Genomic DNA, 14,683 nt, shown 5'->3' on the forward strand with positions numbered 1-14,683 from the left:
CAGCCAGCCTGTCCCACCACCTTACCCACACTGCAGCTGGTGAGGAGCTGGCATGGGACAAGTGCCCTGGGCTGAAGACCAGGGTTGTTCTTGAGGCTGGGTGTGGGCAGCGAGGGTGAGAATCTACCCTTCCCTGAAGCTGCTGCCACCTCCTTGGGATTGGGGGAGCCTCAGGCTGGGATCTGTGCTCACGGTGCTGGTCCAGGTTGCCACAACGGTGATGGATGCTGTCACTCACTGCCTCAAGACCAAGAGGATGGAGAGCACACGGAAGGGGGTGAAGGAGAGCCTCAGGCCCTGCTGCTCCAGCCGCAGGCATTCTGCTGCCACCGGCCGCTCCAGGAGGTCACAGCTGGGGAGAGAGCAGCGGGTGAGGCTGAAGCTACCGCTCCCCATCCCCACCCACGCCCCAGCCCTGCAATGTGGACTTACAGCATCGCCTCCTCAACGGGCAGCGAGGTCTGCAGCCAGGCGATGACTGTGCTGCCATGTGCCTCGTACAGCCGGACCACCACAGCTCCGGGCCTGTCCTCAGCCTTGGGGGACAGATGGGAGCTCAGCCACGTGCTAACCCCCTGTCCTTGCCCTCGCAGGACATGCAAACACTGCTCCCATCAGCTGACCCTGCCAGCCAGGGACGAGCAAGCCACGCTCCTCACCAACAGCTTAACCCCTCTGCCCTCCCCATGCCTGCCCCAGGGACCTGCCTGCTTGACAGTCTCCAGCACCACCGCAGGGGAGCTGACAGAAAAGGCACTGCAGGGCGGGCTTGGGGCAGAGCGGGCCGGCAGCGTGTGCAGGGGGAAGTTCAAGCTGTAGGCACGCTGGATCACACCAGCGTCCTGGAAGGAACCTGCAATGCAAGAACCATTCTCCAGCCTCCAGACAGGCGCAGGCAGAGCTGCGCTCAGGCTGAGGCTCACAGGAGCACCCTCCACACTATGCCTCCCATCACTCACCCAGGTGAGGCATCACGGCGTAGGTGAACTGGTGGTGGCCCATGTCTGCTGTGGCATCGGGGGACTTGGGTGCTCTCAGCCTAAGACAAGAAGGTGACACCGGTGGCTGTGACACCCAGTGCAGAGCCACGGGAGCACTGCAGCAAGACAACTGCCTCCCCTGCTACCTCAAGGCTAGGCCCTGAGGTGAAGCCAACATGCTGTTTCTGGCACCAGCAAACAGACCCTGGGCAGCCCCAGAAGCTAAAGGATTTGAAGGATGTTTTCCAGTGAAACCTGTGGCTGATGGAGTCAAGCTGAAATGTGCAGAGTTTGTCTTAGATTTGTATGCACTGTAACGTTGCTGTTCCTGCCTCACCTTGAGCCTCCCCTCCCGGGGTATGTCAGCAACAGAAAAATTACTTGGTGCAGATGTGGATCTGAACCCTCCTGAATTATTTATGAGCATAACTCATAGGAATTACAGCATCTTTGTGTAACTAAGTCAGTCAAAAGCTCTCAGATGGCAGCCACCACTTTGATAATACCAGACTATTCCCTTACTGACTGTGATCATTTAGGACCAGGCATTGCCTTGACCTCCAGAGACTCCTCAGAAGGCAAAGTGACAGCTGCAGCTCTGCCCTGACTCACAGCGAGAGGCTGAGGACGTTGCCGTGGGCCGATGCCCCGTACTTGCAGTCGTTCAGCAGAGCCACCCCAAAGCCGTGCTCGGAGAGATCCAGCCACTTGTGAGCCCACACCTGCAGGAGGTACCAAGGGGCATGTTCCCCACCGAGCAACCGCCTGGGAGCAAGGGCAGCCCTGGGGCCAGCCCCCCCTTTCCTCCCACCTCGAATCGAGCCCAGTCCCAGGATGTGTTCCAGTGCGTCGGCCGCTGCAGGTGCCCAAACTGGATCTCGTAGGTGGCGTTTGTGCTCCGGACCTGCACAGGGAACTCCACCTTCAGGAACTTGTGAGCCTCCTTCCATTCAACCTGCGTGCACAGCAGAAGGGCATCACCACAGGGGCTGATGGGCAGATGCTGCTCCTATCCTTCCCCGGTGCGCAGCAGCCAGCTCACACCCACGGCACACCAGGTGCAATAAAACCCCACTGGACTCTGAACACAGATGAACTGGTGGGTTCCTCCCACGGGGACCCCCCCACCCTCACGGTGCCTTCCCCCTAAAGCAGGAGGGGGCTGCAGGGAAGGAAACAGGGGGGGAACGTGACTGAGATGCAAGGCTCAGCTCCCAGGGCCCTGCCTGCACAGTGCAATGCTTGTATCCCACTGCAGCCGCTGGCCAAACCTGGGTCAGGAAGCGGAGGTAGGGACACGTGGCATCCAAGATGATCTCCTGGGTCAAGGTGCTGCTTTTCCCTATCTGCAGACAGAAGCTGACACTTCCCCGCAGGCCCCCAGCCAGGGTGACCTCCAGAGGCTTCAGCAGCGTTGTCACCGGCTTCCTAGAGGAAGGGATAAAGGCAGAGGTGGTAGATCCAGGCTCCCAAATCCCAATCCAACCCCCCATGCAGCAGGCACTCACTTCTGCAGAGCAAATGCTCTGTTACAGCTTTAATTGCAGCTAGGACTGACAGGGAGACATGAACCTTAGAGCAAAGTCAAACCCCACATGCTGCATGTGCTGCTCCTCTACCTGGTTTCCAAGTGATAATCCATCACATCCCAGGCATCCCAGTACAGGGGGACATCATCAAAGAGGGCAAACTGGTTGGCACAGCAGCCGTCTGGGACTGACTCTCTGGAACAAAGTGGAGCAGAGCAGCGTAAGAGCTGGCAGGGCAGAGGGTACACAGTGAGAACACAACCTGAGAGAGGTTTGAGGAGCCCGGTTCCAGTAACTGGGTGACAGACGCACCTCTGGGAGTCCAGCAGCCGAAGGGAGGTCAGGCGCCCCATCACGTCCAGGCAGGCTGCAATCACCCCATTCTCCATGGCAATGGACCCGTCCTCCTTGGGGCAAAGGACAGAAACTGATTTCCCAGACCCACGCCTGCAGGAATTGGGAGCCCCAGTTGCAAATCCAAGGTGCAGGCTGGCTGCATTCCCTGGATTTCTCCCCCCCGACACAGGGTACCCGGATTTGAGGTTGTGCTTACCTGTTTACTCACTACCACAGGCTGAGGGGGCAGCAACGGCTCCCTCACTACAGCATAGCCCATGCTGGGGGCTGTCACCAGAGCTGGAAAGCAAAGAGGTTCTGTTCCTACATCTGCCACAGTCTCAGTGTGCTGCCCTGCTGCTTTCACATCAGACCTACCACCTCCTTGCGTACCCTCCTCTTCTTTATCCATAGGTCAGGGACAACTTGAAGCCCCAAGGAGCAATGTGACAGGTCAGTAAACCCTCCCCAGGGCAGGGAGAGGCAGCGTTCCGTTGTTAGCTGTCTCTGCCCCCATAGGAAGTTCCCATACACGACTTACGCTGGGTTGGACATACCCAAAGTCTCTGTTCCGGCTGGCCCAGGCTTGGAGATCACCTCGGTCCGTTCCCAGGGCAAAGTGTTCAGCACAAGGATGCTCCCGGCATTCCCTGCGTCGAGCTCCAGCAGTTCCCCGCACAAGGACTGCACAGCTTCCTGCTGCAGCCCAGCGCCAGCCCTGCGGATCTCTGAGCAACAAAGAGGCTCCCGTTGGATCCAGCCAGGCCATTCCTCACATCCCAGGGAATTCCTGGCCCTCCCATGCAACGTACACACACTTCAGCTACTTCAAGCTACAATTCCTACTGATCATTCATTATTATTCATTTGATGGGTGGACCACTCAGTGGATAAAGAACTGGCTGGATGGCCGCACGCAAAGAGTTGTGGTCAATGGCTCCATGTCCGGCTGGAGACCGGTAACGAGTGGTGTCCCTCAGGGATCGGTGTTGAGACCGGTCTTGTTCAACATCTTTGTCGGTGACATGGACAGTGGGACTGAGTGCGCCCTCAGCAAGTTTGCCGATGACACCAAGCTGTGTGGTTCAGTTGATACACCGGAGGGAAGGGATGCCATCCAGAGGGACCTCGACACGCTTGTGAGGTGGGCTAATGCCAACCTGATGAAGTTTAACCATGCCAAGTGCAAGGTCCTACACCTGGGTCAGAGCAATCCCAGGCACAGCTACAGGTTGGGCAGAGAAGAGATTCAGAGCAGCCCTGCAGAGAAGGACTTGGGGGTGTTGGTCGATGAGAAAATGAACATGAGCCGGCTGCAGTGTGCGCTCGCAGCCCAGAAAGCAACCGTATCCTGGGCTGCATCAAGAGGAGCGTGACCAGCAGGTCGAAGGAGGTGATCCTGCCCCTCTACTCTGCTCTTGTGAGACCTCACTTGGAGCATTGTGTGCAGTTCTGGTGTCCTCAACATAAAAGGGACATGGAACTGTTGGAACAAGTCCAGAGGAGGCCACGAGGATGATCAGGGGCTGGAGCACCTCCTTATGAAGACAGGCTGAGAAAGTTGGGGCTGTTCAGCCTGGAGAAGAGAAGCTGCGTGGAGACCTCAGAGCAGCCTTCCAGTGTCTGAAGGGGGCCTACAAGGATGCTGGGGAGGGACTCTTCATCAGGGACTGTAGTGACAGGACAAGGGGTAACGGGTTCAAACTGAAACAGGGGAAGTTTAGATTGGATATAAGGAAGAAATTCTTTACTGAGAGGGTGGTGAGGCACTGGAATGGGTTGCCCAGGGAGGTTATGAATGCTCCATCCTTGGCGGTGTTCAAGGCCAGGTTGGATGAGGCCTTGGGGGACATGGTTTAGTGTGGGGTGTCCCTGCCCATGGCAGGGGGGTTGGAACTAGATGATCTTAAGGTCCTTTCCAACCTTAAATATTCTATGATTCTATGATTACTATCTATTAGTAAGCAACTAAAGCTTCAAATCACTCCTTTGTTATTACAAGATAATAACAAAGAGCTATGCCAGCTCTTTGTGGTGCTGTCATAAAAGTGAAGCCACTGCAAGTGCCTGTGAGCAGCCAGGAGCAAATCTTTGCTGGGCTCTATCCTGGCCAGCAGCAAGCAGAGAAGTCCATAAATTGGGATGGTTTTTAATCACATGGCTCCCCTGCTAATTCCCTGTTGAGTCAGTGCTGCTCCAGACACAACCTGTAGCACTGAGCAGCCCAGGACTGCAACGTCCCTGTGCCCTGGCTCACCTGCGTAGTACTGCAGAGCATCCTCAACCACAAGCTGGATACAGCTGCCTGGCAAAACGTCATGGAATTGGTTGAGCAGCAATAACCTAAAGCAGAGAACAGAAACCAGGGGATGAAGCAGGGCAGAGCACAGGGCTTACCGAGCCCTGTTTGTAAGATGGACAAAACAACTGTTCCTTATCCCCCTGGTAGCAAACACGTGACAGAAAAGGGTTCTTTTCCATAGCATTCTTTAAATCCTTTAACCCCTGTCAACTCTCATCTTGATAAACCACAACCCTGGGGAGTAAAAGCTGGGTTTTATCCCTCACGGCTACCAGATGGATTGTTACAGAAGTTCCGACAAGTTAAAACTGGTGAGGAATGAGGTCAGAAATGAAGCTTCCAGCCAGCAGAGGCTTTGGAGCTACCTTCCAATGGGTGATGAGCCAGGGGAGGTGCCTGTGACATCCCGACCAGGAAGGTGACGGCAACACCTCATCAGTTTATGGAAGGGGTTGAGCACACACAGCACTGCATCCTGCAATCCCTCACCTCCAGAGCCGCTCCAGCTGCCTGGCAGGATACTGGAACCCACCGCCCTGTGCCATAGCCAAGGTGCTGAGCACTTCAACATCATGGAGTATCCGCTCACACTCCCGATTCCCCTTCTTTATCTGGTGTCAAAGCAAGGAGAGAAGGAAGATAAGGGGGTCCTGCTGTTTCCAGGTTTCCTTCTCACCCCTTGAAGAAAGTCTGACAATAGGTCTGCTTTATGGAGTCCTGGCTATGAGGTGGCTGCCACTGCTGAGACCTCAAGGGCACTGTCCGAACCCTGGATCTGCAGTAGAACCATACAATGGTTTGGGTTGGAAGGGACCTTAAAGCTCATCCAGTTCCAACCCCTGCCACGGACAGGGACACCTTCCACTAGAGCAGCTTGCTCCAAGCCCCTGTGTCCAACCTGGCCTTGAACACTGCCAGGGATGGGGCAGCCACAGCTTCTCTGGGCACCCTGGGCCAGCGCCTCAGCACCCTCACAGGGAAGAGCTTCTGCCTAAGAGCTCATCTCAGTCTCCCCTCTGGCAGGTTAAAGCCATTCCCCTTGGCTTGTCCGTCCAAAGGGAAGAGAACTGAGAATGGCCACATTGCCTGGGGGTCAGGGACAACTGCCTCCACCCCGGCGTGCACTCACCTGGGCCTGGGTGGTGTAGGTGCCATTGTGCAGCTCGAGGAAGAGTTCTCCCACCCATGTGTACAGCTGTGACGACTCCTTCTCCAGGGCAGAAAAGAGCTGGTTGGGAGTGGAGATCTGAACCCTGCAGGAGAGACACACAGTGATGGGCCAGGGATGAGCCTGTGACATGGGCTAATGGTGCACCCTGACCAGAAAGGTGACAGAAACCCCAACACAACCACACAGTGCTCCCCTCAACCTCCTCCTGTCCTGCTCCACGCTGCTCTTGCTGCCGGCCAGCAGAGAGGAAGGCAGCTCTCCTCTCACCTTGGCAGCCCATCTGTGTCACTCATTCTCTTCATCCTGTCCAGCATCTTCTGCGTGGGGCCCCCTCCTCCATCCCCAAAGCCAAAGAGGAAAGCGCTGTGGTTCACACGTCCTTTGTCCTTGTTGTTCTTCACTGTTTTCAGCATCTAGAGGGGTTTGGGGAGAGCTGTAATGCCCTGGCACCCAGCCCCAGCGCCAGGCACCCAGCCAGGCCAGCCTTTAGGGTGCAAAGCTCAGTCCCGCCCCACTTCCCCAGCCCACAGTGCCCAAATCAGGCACAGACACATCTCGGAGGCAGGCAACTGACTGTCAAGCACCCAAACAGCCTTTGTCCAGCCCCGCTGCCAGCTCTCCCACTCCTTTCCCAGGCAATACCCTCTCCTGGAGCCTCAAATCTTCACACATGCAGGTCTGGCCACCTCACTCACCTCCTCCACTCGTCCGTGCATCCCATAGGAGTCTCCAGGGGGGAAATGGGTCAGCACTCGGGAGCCATCGATGCCTTCCCAGAAAAAGGTGTGATGCTGGAGGGGAGCCAAAGGGAAGTGTCTTGTACCACACAGTGCCAAAATGCTAAAGCACAGCCACAGTGTTCCCTGCAGGTCCCAAAGATCTCGGGCCAAGCTGGTAGCAGAAATGGAATTCATACTTAGCTCAGTGTTTCCAGGCTCCCAAACTCATCTCCCACACCAAGGTGTGTGTGTGTGGAGGGCACCCTCCAACCACATCAGCACAGAACTCATGCACTAAATAAAGCCCAAACCTCCTCACAAGCTCTGTCAATCAGAGCCCCTGGATTCAGTCTGCGCCTTCACCTTCTCTCCACAGAGCTGCAGGATGCCCTGATGGATCAGTGCAAGGAGACAGTCGCACAAGGATGGGGAATGCAGCGAGGGCAGGGGGCAGCAGAGGAGAGGCTGGGTTTGCTGTGTTAGACCTGCACGTAAATCACAGCTTCCCATTTGGAACCAGGAGGAACGCGCAGGCCAGGGCCCCAGCTGGGATCCCAAACCATGTCCCTCCTCTCCCCTAACGCCTGGCAGGACATTGCTGCCACCATAAACTGATGGCTTCTGGAAGAAGAGCCGGTGTCAGCTGAGCTGAAGGACTGGCTCTACCCATGGAACCAACAGGCCCAGGCCTGCAGACAGGACCCCGGCACCCACAGGTCCGTCCCCTGGGAAGAAGGGAAGCACAACTCACCGGGAAGCTGTTCACCAGGTTCCAGCTGAGCTTCTGTGTGAGGAACCGCCTGATCCCACAGCCCTGCATCAGCTGGGGTAGCTGGGCCGAGTACCCAAACGTGTCCGGCAGCCAGAACTGGGAGCAGAGGGATGGACACACACACACCTGAGTCATGCTGGCCCCAAACCACAGCCTGAGCCCATGGAGAGCTTCTTGATAGCCAGGCTCTGAGCCCTGCTTGCAGAGGGAACTAAGATGTGTTTTGTCAGGAGCAGTTCTGAGGACCTCCATGCAACATAACCAAGGCTCGGGGCTGTGCTAATTTGGAGCAACCTGGTCTAGTGTGAGGTGTCCCTGCCCATGGCAGGGGGTTGGATCCAGATGATGGTAAGCTCCTTTCCAGCCCAAACCATTCTATGATTCTATGGTACATGGGGGGTTACCTATTTCCTCATCACAGCTTTAGCTGCATAAGGCTGGCCAATGTGAGCAACCTGGAAGGCAGACTGGAGATCAACCCTCACCCACAGCAAGAGGTGGTGCGCAGGGAGGGTGTGCTGGAAAAGAGCAGGTACCTCGGAGCAGACCCGGCCAAACTGCTGCTGGAAGAAGCGCTGTCCCTGCAGGAACTGCCGCACCATGGACTCGCCGCTGGGCAGGTTCCCATCCTGGGGGGAAGCACAGGGAGCCCATGGAGCAAGGCAGGTGCTGGGGAAGGGAAATGGGAGCATCCCATTGCCACCTGCTGTCATCCCAGCCTGGCACATCACAGGCAGGATCTGAGGGCCAAAGGAGGAACAGAGCTCAGCCAGGCCAGACCAAAGCTCCTTTCTCAGGGAATGAGGAGTTTGGGAGAGGGATGGTGGTTTTGCTAGGCTGGACACTGAGGTTTTCTGGCCCTGGAGACCACCACCAGCAGCCAGGATCAGCAGAGGCTCTGCTGCCCCCTCCAGTGTCAGGCCTGGTCATAAGAACAGAATAAGGACATGGAGCTGCTGGAGCAAGTCCAGAGGAGGCCATGAGGATGCTCAGGGGCTGGAGCACCTCCTGTATGGAGCCAGGCTGAGAACATCAGGGCTGTTCAGACTGGAGAAGAGAAACTGCGTGGAGACTGCAGAGCAGCTTCCAGTGTCTCAAAGGGGCTACAAGGATGCTGGAGAGGGACTCTTTCTCAGGGATTGTAGCAATAGGACAAGGGGTGCTGGGTTTAAACTGAAACAGGGGAAGTTCAGGTTAGATCTAAGGCAGAAGCTCTTCCCTGTGAGGGTGCTGAGGCACTGGCACAGGGTGCCCAGAGAAGCTGTGGCTGCCCCATCCCTGGCAGTGTTCAAGACCAGGTTGGACACAGCCTTGGAGCAAGCTGCTCTAGTGGAAGGTGTCCCTGCCTGTGGCAGGGGTTGGAACTCGATGAGCTTTAAGGTCCCTTCAACCCAAACCATTGTGTGATTCTATGGTCCCAGAGACAGGGTGCAGTGAGCCAGGCTCACCGTGCTGCTCACCATTTCCACCCAGGTGCCTCCAACAGGAATGAACTGTCCCTTTGCCACGAAGTCCTGAATCTGCTTGTAGAGTCCTGGGTACCAGCTCCGCACCCACTCAAACTGCTGGGCCTGCAGAGCATAGAGATCAGGCTCAGCTCCCACCACCACCTCAACCCACGCCAATGTCCCTCCTCCCTTCAACTGCACAGGATGCTCTCTGCCACCCCCATCTCGTTTTGGGTCATGCTGGAGAAGCAACAGAAGGAGAGGTCCCAGAGGGATCTCACTGACCTGGGAGCAGGCGAAGGTGAGCTCCGGGTTGCGCTCCATCAGACGGACCACCGTGGCCCAGCTCCGAGCACACTTACGGATGGTCTCCTCATACGGCCACAGCCAGGCTGTGGGGACAGGCATGGCCCCCCTGAGGTTATTACCCAGCACAAACTCCCTTGGGATTGGGATCAGCTGGGGAAAATGCTGGAGCAAAATGCTAAGTGTCTGACAGCAACACAGCCTGGGGCTTCCAGCTCCCAATTCTGCTGCCTCTCTGTTGAGGCTGACACCCCTCCAGGGACTGGAAATGGAAGGGTAAAGCCCAACTGGTAGAAAACAGCAGCCTGGTGTTCATCACCAGCCCACCAGTGCTGCAAACAGACACATGTTCCCCTGCCTCACTGACAGACCACCTATAGGGCACCACAGAGGTCCCTTTTCCTTCCCTTGGGGCGCAGTACCCAGTGCAGGAGCCCCAGGGCAGCTCCCCCCATGTGCAGCAGGCCCTGGCCTCCAGCTCAGCAGAGGGAGGCAGGGCTGCTCTCACCAGAGTCGATGTGGCAGTGCCCCATGGCGTGGATGCTGTGCTGGCTCTCGCCGTTCCTCTGGCTGAAGATGGCAGCAGCCAGGGCACGGGCAGCGGGGAAGGTGGAGGGGTCCGTCACGTCGCACACGTTCACCATCTGGGTGGCAGCGCACAGCGCCTGGGAACTCCGCTGGTTTTCCTCCCCGAGGAGCTGGGGTTGGAATGAGAACAGCTTGATCCCGAGAACCTGCTGCCCCCACCCAACATCTGGCTCTGCCAGCGGTGCCAGGCGAACACCGTGGGTCTGCTCCGCAGGCACAACCTTACACCTTTGCTCATGTCCCTTCTAAAGCCGGGTTACAGACCCCCCCATCCCAGCCGGCAATACTCTAACAGGTAAACGGATGGAAAAGCCACTCCCGTGGCTTCTCTCTGCTCAGTTTTCCTCACTTCAGACAACCAGAAGCAGCAGCAGCAAACATTTGCTCCCTTAGGGCTCTTGGCGGGAGGAGACAGGTCACAGAACGGCAAGAGGAGGAGATAAAATGAAGTTGTGGAAGGGAACCGAAGGAGCTTACAGACCTGGGCCATGTCCAGCAGTATTTCCAGATCCACCAGCAGTTCATAGACATCTCTGTTGAAGACCACGAGCTCAGCCTTGCTAAGGGTGAACCTCCTGTCAGGGTCTGGAGGGGCGATCATGCTGCCCTTGCCAGCCCCAAAGAGCCCGTTGCAGGCCAGCTCCACGTACAGCGTCAGGCTGCGGAGACCAACAGGAAACCATCAGGCAGCAGATCACAACCAAGCAGATGGGGAAATCCATTCTCCTCCCCATGGTGGGGCCTGAACGACAGGCAGAGCCCCTGAGCAGCTTCTCAGAGGACCAGGACAAAGACAAGGATGTGTGATCCCAGCCTCTTGGCTTCAAACGACGCAAGCTCCCTACACTACCCACCTGTGGGGCTCTGTCTCCTTCATGCTGTTTGTCAGGATGTAGCTGGTCTTCTCGCCTTCCTTAGTCAGACCCTGCAGGGGAAGATGGCACATTTAACACGTGTCCTCAGGGGTCTATGACAGCAGGATGAGCAGGACAAGACACGCCAAAGCCCAGCTGGATGGAGGAGCCTGGTCCCATGGGCTGGGGGACAAAGCTTCCCACAAGAACAACCAGCACAGAAGCTGCTGCTGCCCCAGCAGTACCATGGACCCTGCGGATACCACCACAGAGCACGGCAGGGATGCAAAAGGACACCTGAGCAGGACTGAAGCTGACAACCTCTAGAAACCAGACTCAAACTCACCAGCACCAGGCTTGCCCTTTGGGAACAGCCCACAGCCCCTCTGTGGTCTGACAGCACAGCATGCAGACCATGGAGTCATCCTCTCCCCACCCCACACATAGACTCTTCACAACCACCACCCTTCTCTGCACGGCAGTTCCTCCCCCATTTAAAGAAAGCTCTCCTATTGCCTCAGAGATTACTCTTTGGGGCTAACCAGCCCTACAACTACATATCCTCCTGGTTTCCTTCGTGACCACTCTCTCTGGACCTCCAGATGCTCTCGGTTCTGTCCTGTTGGTCCATGTTATTTTGAGCTCCTCAAAGCATCCCTCTGAAGAGTGCACAACAAAGAGGAGGGGGTATCTTCTCCTGCCACACTGCAGAGGACTAAGGGAGATAACCACCCTGTTGAGAGCAGGGTGCCTGGCACAGCTGGCACATCCCGACCCATGCCTCCTTACCTGGACAGGCTGGGCATCTCGCCACACCATGCCCTCGCCATCGCTCTCCCAGACAAAGTGCACTTCCCGCCCTGCCCATACCGGTGGGATGCTCAGCTCCACCTTAAACCAGCATGTCTCCCACCTGGAAGAGAACAGGCAGCAACCTCAGCCCTCCGTGAGATCTGCTCCCAAGGGAAACCACACTTCCTCAGGGCCTCCAAGGAAAAACTCAGTGTGGACAGCACACTGATGGAATTCAAATGTAGTGATGCTGCCTGTCCGTGCACTGCTTCAACCTCGACACGGCATGGTCGGGAGGTGGCTGTCACACATCCGCAGCTGAAGCAGCACACTGTGCCTGCCCGTGCCAGCCTTGCTCTGTGCCACTCAAACACACAGGGCTTTCCCCTCACCGTGAGCTGCTGGCCTGACCGGTTGCTCTTCCACCAAGGGATACTTTGAACTCATCAAGGGTCAGAGATCTGACAGTAAGCTAAAAGCCAAGCTGAGTGCGGTGCCGTGCTCATTCAAGCTGGCAGGGACTGGAAAACTGCTCCCCCATTTTTCTGCTCACTCCTTCCAGAAGACAGCACAACCAGAGCATACCAGGAACTGAATTATGCCTGGGGCAGGGCAATGGATCAATATGCCAGGACCTGTGACCCTTCTTATCAGGGCTCTCAACCCCTAAGGGCAGGCTTCTGTCCAGGCTGCAGGGAGGCACAGCCCCAGGGGGCGAGGAAGCTGAGGGCACTCAGGAGGAAGCACACAGACCCCAGCTCCTCCTGGGACTCCAGAGGAACAGGCAGGAGCATCACTGGGGAAAAAAAAACCCATCTTCTCCCAGCCCTGACACTGATCCCACTCAGAAGCATCAGGGTCACAGCTATGGCTATAACCATGAGCATAGAAGACTGATGAACTGGGCTCTTCTCTCTCCTCACAAACAGACACATCTAGGTCTGTTTCCTCTGCCTTCTGGGCACGCACCTTCTACCTGAAGCACGCAACAGGGAAGACGATCATCACCCCGTTTCTTTGCCATTGAGATCCTGCAAGGACTGGATATACGGAGAAAGTTCTTTACTGAGAGGGTGGTGAGGCACTGGAAATGGGTTGCCCAGGGAGGTTGTGAATGCTCCATCCTTGGCGGTGTTCAAGGCCAGGTTGGATGAGGCCTTGGTTGGCATGGTTTAGTGTGGGGTGTCCCTGCCCATGGCAGGGGGGTTGGAACTGGATGATCTTAAGGTCCTTTCCAACCCAAACCATTCTATGATTCTATGACTCACACACACACACACAAGTAACTCTGAGGCACAAGCTCTGGCCCCACCATAGCGACAGCCCCACGGACACCCGGTACTCACGTGGGCCCGAAGGAGTCCCCCACTTGAGCCGGTCTGAATTCCTGCCTCACCGCCTCATCGTACGGGATGCGCCGGGGGGTCTGGAAGCAGGAGAGGGATGCCGGGGGGCAGCGATCCCCAAACAGCCTGAGGGTGGAGATGGGACACCATTAACGAGGCTGGTCCTGACGGGTGCGTGTAGGAATCACTCCGCTTTCCCAATATCACCCTGCTAGCGTGAACACCATAGCGCAGACCATCCCGCTGAAGGGGCTGCTGGAGCCGGGCTGGGGGGCACTGACCGCGATGCGGGACACGGGAACACATGGACCCAGGGACGGGAGCGGGCCCTCACCTGCCCCGCAGGTTGCAGTCCGTGAAGTAGGTCTCGGAGAGGAACTTCTCGACCCGCTCCAGCGCCGTGCGCCGATGCTTGGGTGCAGCCATGCTGTGGGGCGCCTCTGCGCATGCGGGTCTGAGCCCCTCCCTCGGGAGGAGGATCCAAGGCTCGGTAACGAAGGGGAAATCCGCGGCTCCTCAGAGGGATGCCGCAGCCGGTCCTCCCGTCCCGCTTTATCCCTTCAGGAACAGCCCGGATTTCACGGTGCGTGAGCAGGAAGGAAGGAGCAATCCGTATGCAATGGTCAGCCCCGGTGTTTTAATGGAAATACCGCACTACAGTCAAGTTTACAACCAGTTGTATAGAAACCACGCGGGTGTGGGCCGAGGTCACGGTACAGAGTACAAAAAGCAAGTTAAAAGAAGAAAGAAAAGGGCAAAAGGAGAAGCAAAGCTCTGCTATAGTACAGGCGGTAGCAGGGCTGGGGGGTGGGATGGACAAAGGAGGGGTGTCCCCGCCACATGCAGGCACCAAGCATCCACCCGAAGCAGGTCAGACGTCTCAGATTGTCACCTCCACAGCACCTCCAGCGCACACCCGGGGACAGAAAAGAGGGAAGGGGAACAGAGAGCAGGGAACGTCTGGAATGGGAGAGCCCTTCCTGCCTGTTACAGCGAAGGAGGGGAGTTTATTGCTGGCACATTGCGGCTGCTCCCCGCTGGGCGCTTCCCTCCCTCCATAGGAGGCTCCGGTTCAGGATGTGCCTGCTGTACATTGGCTGCCAATGAGTAGTGGCGCTCACGTCCCGCTCCGCTCCCCAGCTCTGGTGCCTGCGGAAGGATGATGGGGAGCTCCCGGGCCAGGAGATGACCTGCTTGCTTGAAGGGGGAAAACAACCCCAGGTGAGAGCCCTGCGAGAGGTATAAGGGCAGCAAAGCCCTTCCCGAGGCTCCCCAAGGCAGGGACAATGGAATTCCAGGATTGGCAGCGTGGGTTTGTGCAAGGAAAGCTGCCTCCTTTGAGGAGGAGAGACAGTGCAGTTGTGTCTGCCGTGGATTACGAAGTCTGTGCCGACTTCTTATTCTTCTTTAAAATGAGACTCTTTCCCCCTTGTTTTAAACATCTGCCAGCACTAAACTTCTCTGCTTAGAAAAATATATATCCCAGATGTGGATTTCATCAGTGAAATGCACCAAGACCCTCCCCGCGCCCTCTTGTACA

General features: G+C 56.9%; 1 protein-coding gene across 1 annotated transcript; it reads right to left on the reverse strand.

Annotated features, from left to right (window-relative positions):
- Positions 1–234: 234 nt before the first annotated feature.
- MAN2C1 (mannosidase alpha class 2C member 1) lies at positions 235–13,569 on the reverse strand (the record flags this gene model as incomplete). Its single annotated transcript, XM_080626517.1, has 26 exons — positions 235–352; positions 433–536; positions 708–853; positions 960–1,039; positions 1,593–1,702; positions 1,792–1,935; positions 2,252–2,408; positions 2,600–2,704; positions 2,822–2,916; positions 3,063–3,145; positions 3,403–3,573; positions 5,103–5,188; positions 5,637–5,758; positions 6,277–6,400; positions 6,586–6,731; positions 7,014–7,109; positions 7,789–7,905; positions 8,346–8,438; positions 9,270–9,380; positions 9,543–9,649; positions 10,072–10,261; positions 10,633–10,810; positions 11,006–11,076; positions 11,795–11,918; positions 13,144–13,269; positions 13,478–13,569. 26 exons carry the CDS (start codon positions 13,567–13,569, stop codon positions 235–237), a joined length of 3,096 nt encoding a protein of 1,031 aa, XP_080482643.1.
- Positions 13,570–14,683: the final 1,114 nt, after the last annotated feature.

The sequence above is a fragment of the Psittacula echo genome (genome assembly GCF_963264785.1).
Source record: "Psittacula echo genome assembly, chromosome: 10".
NCBI classification, from domain to species: domain Eukaryota; kingdom Metazoa; phylum Chordata; class Aves; order Psittaciformes; family Psittacidae; genus Psittacula; species Psittacula echo.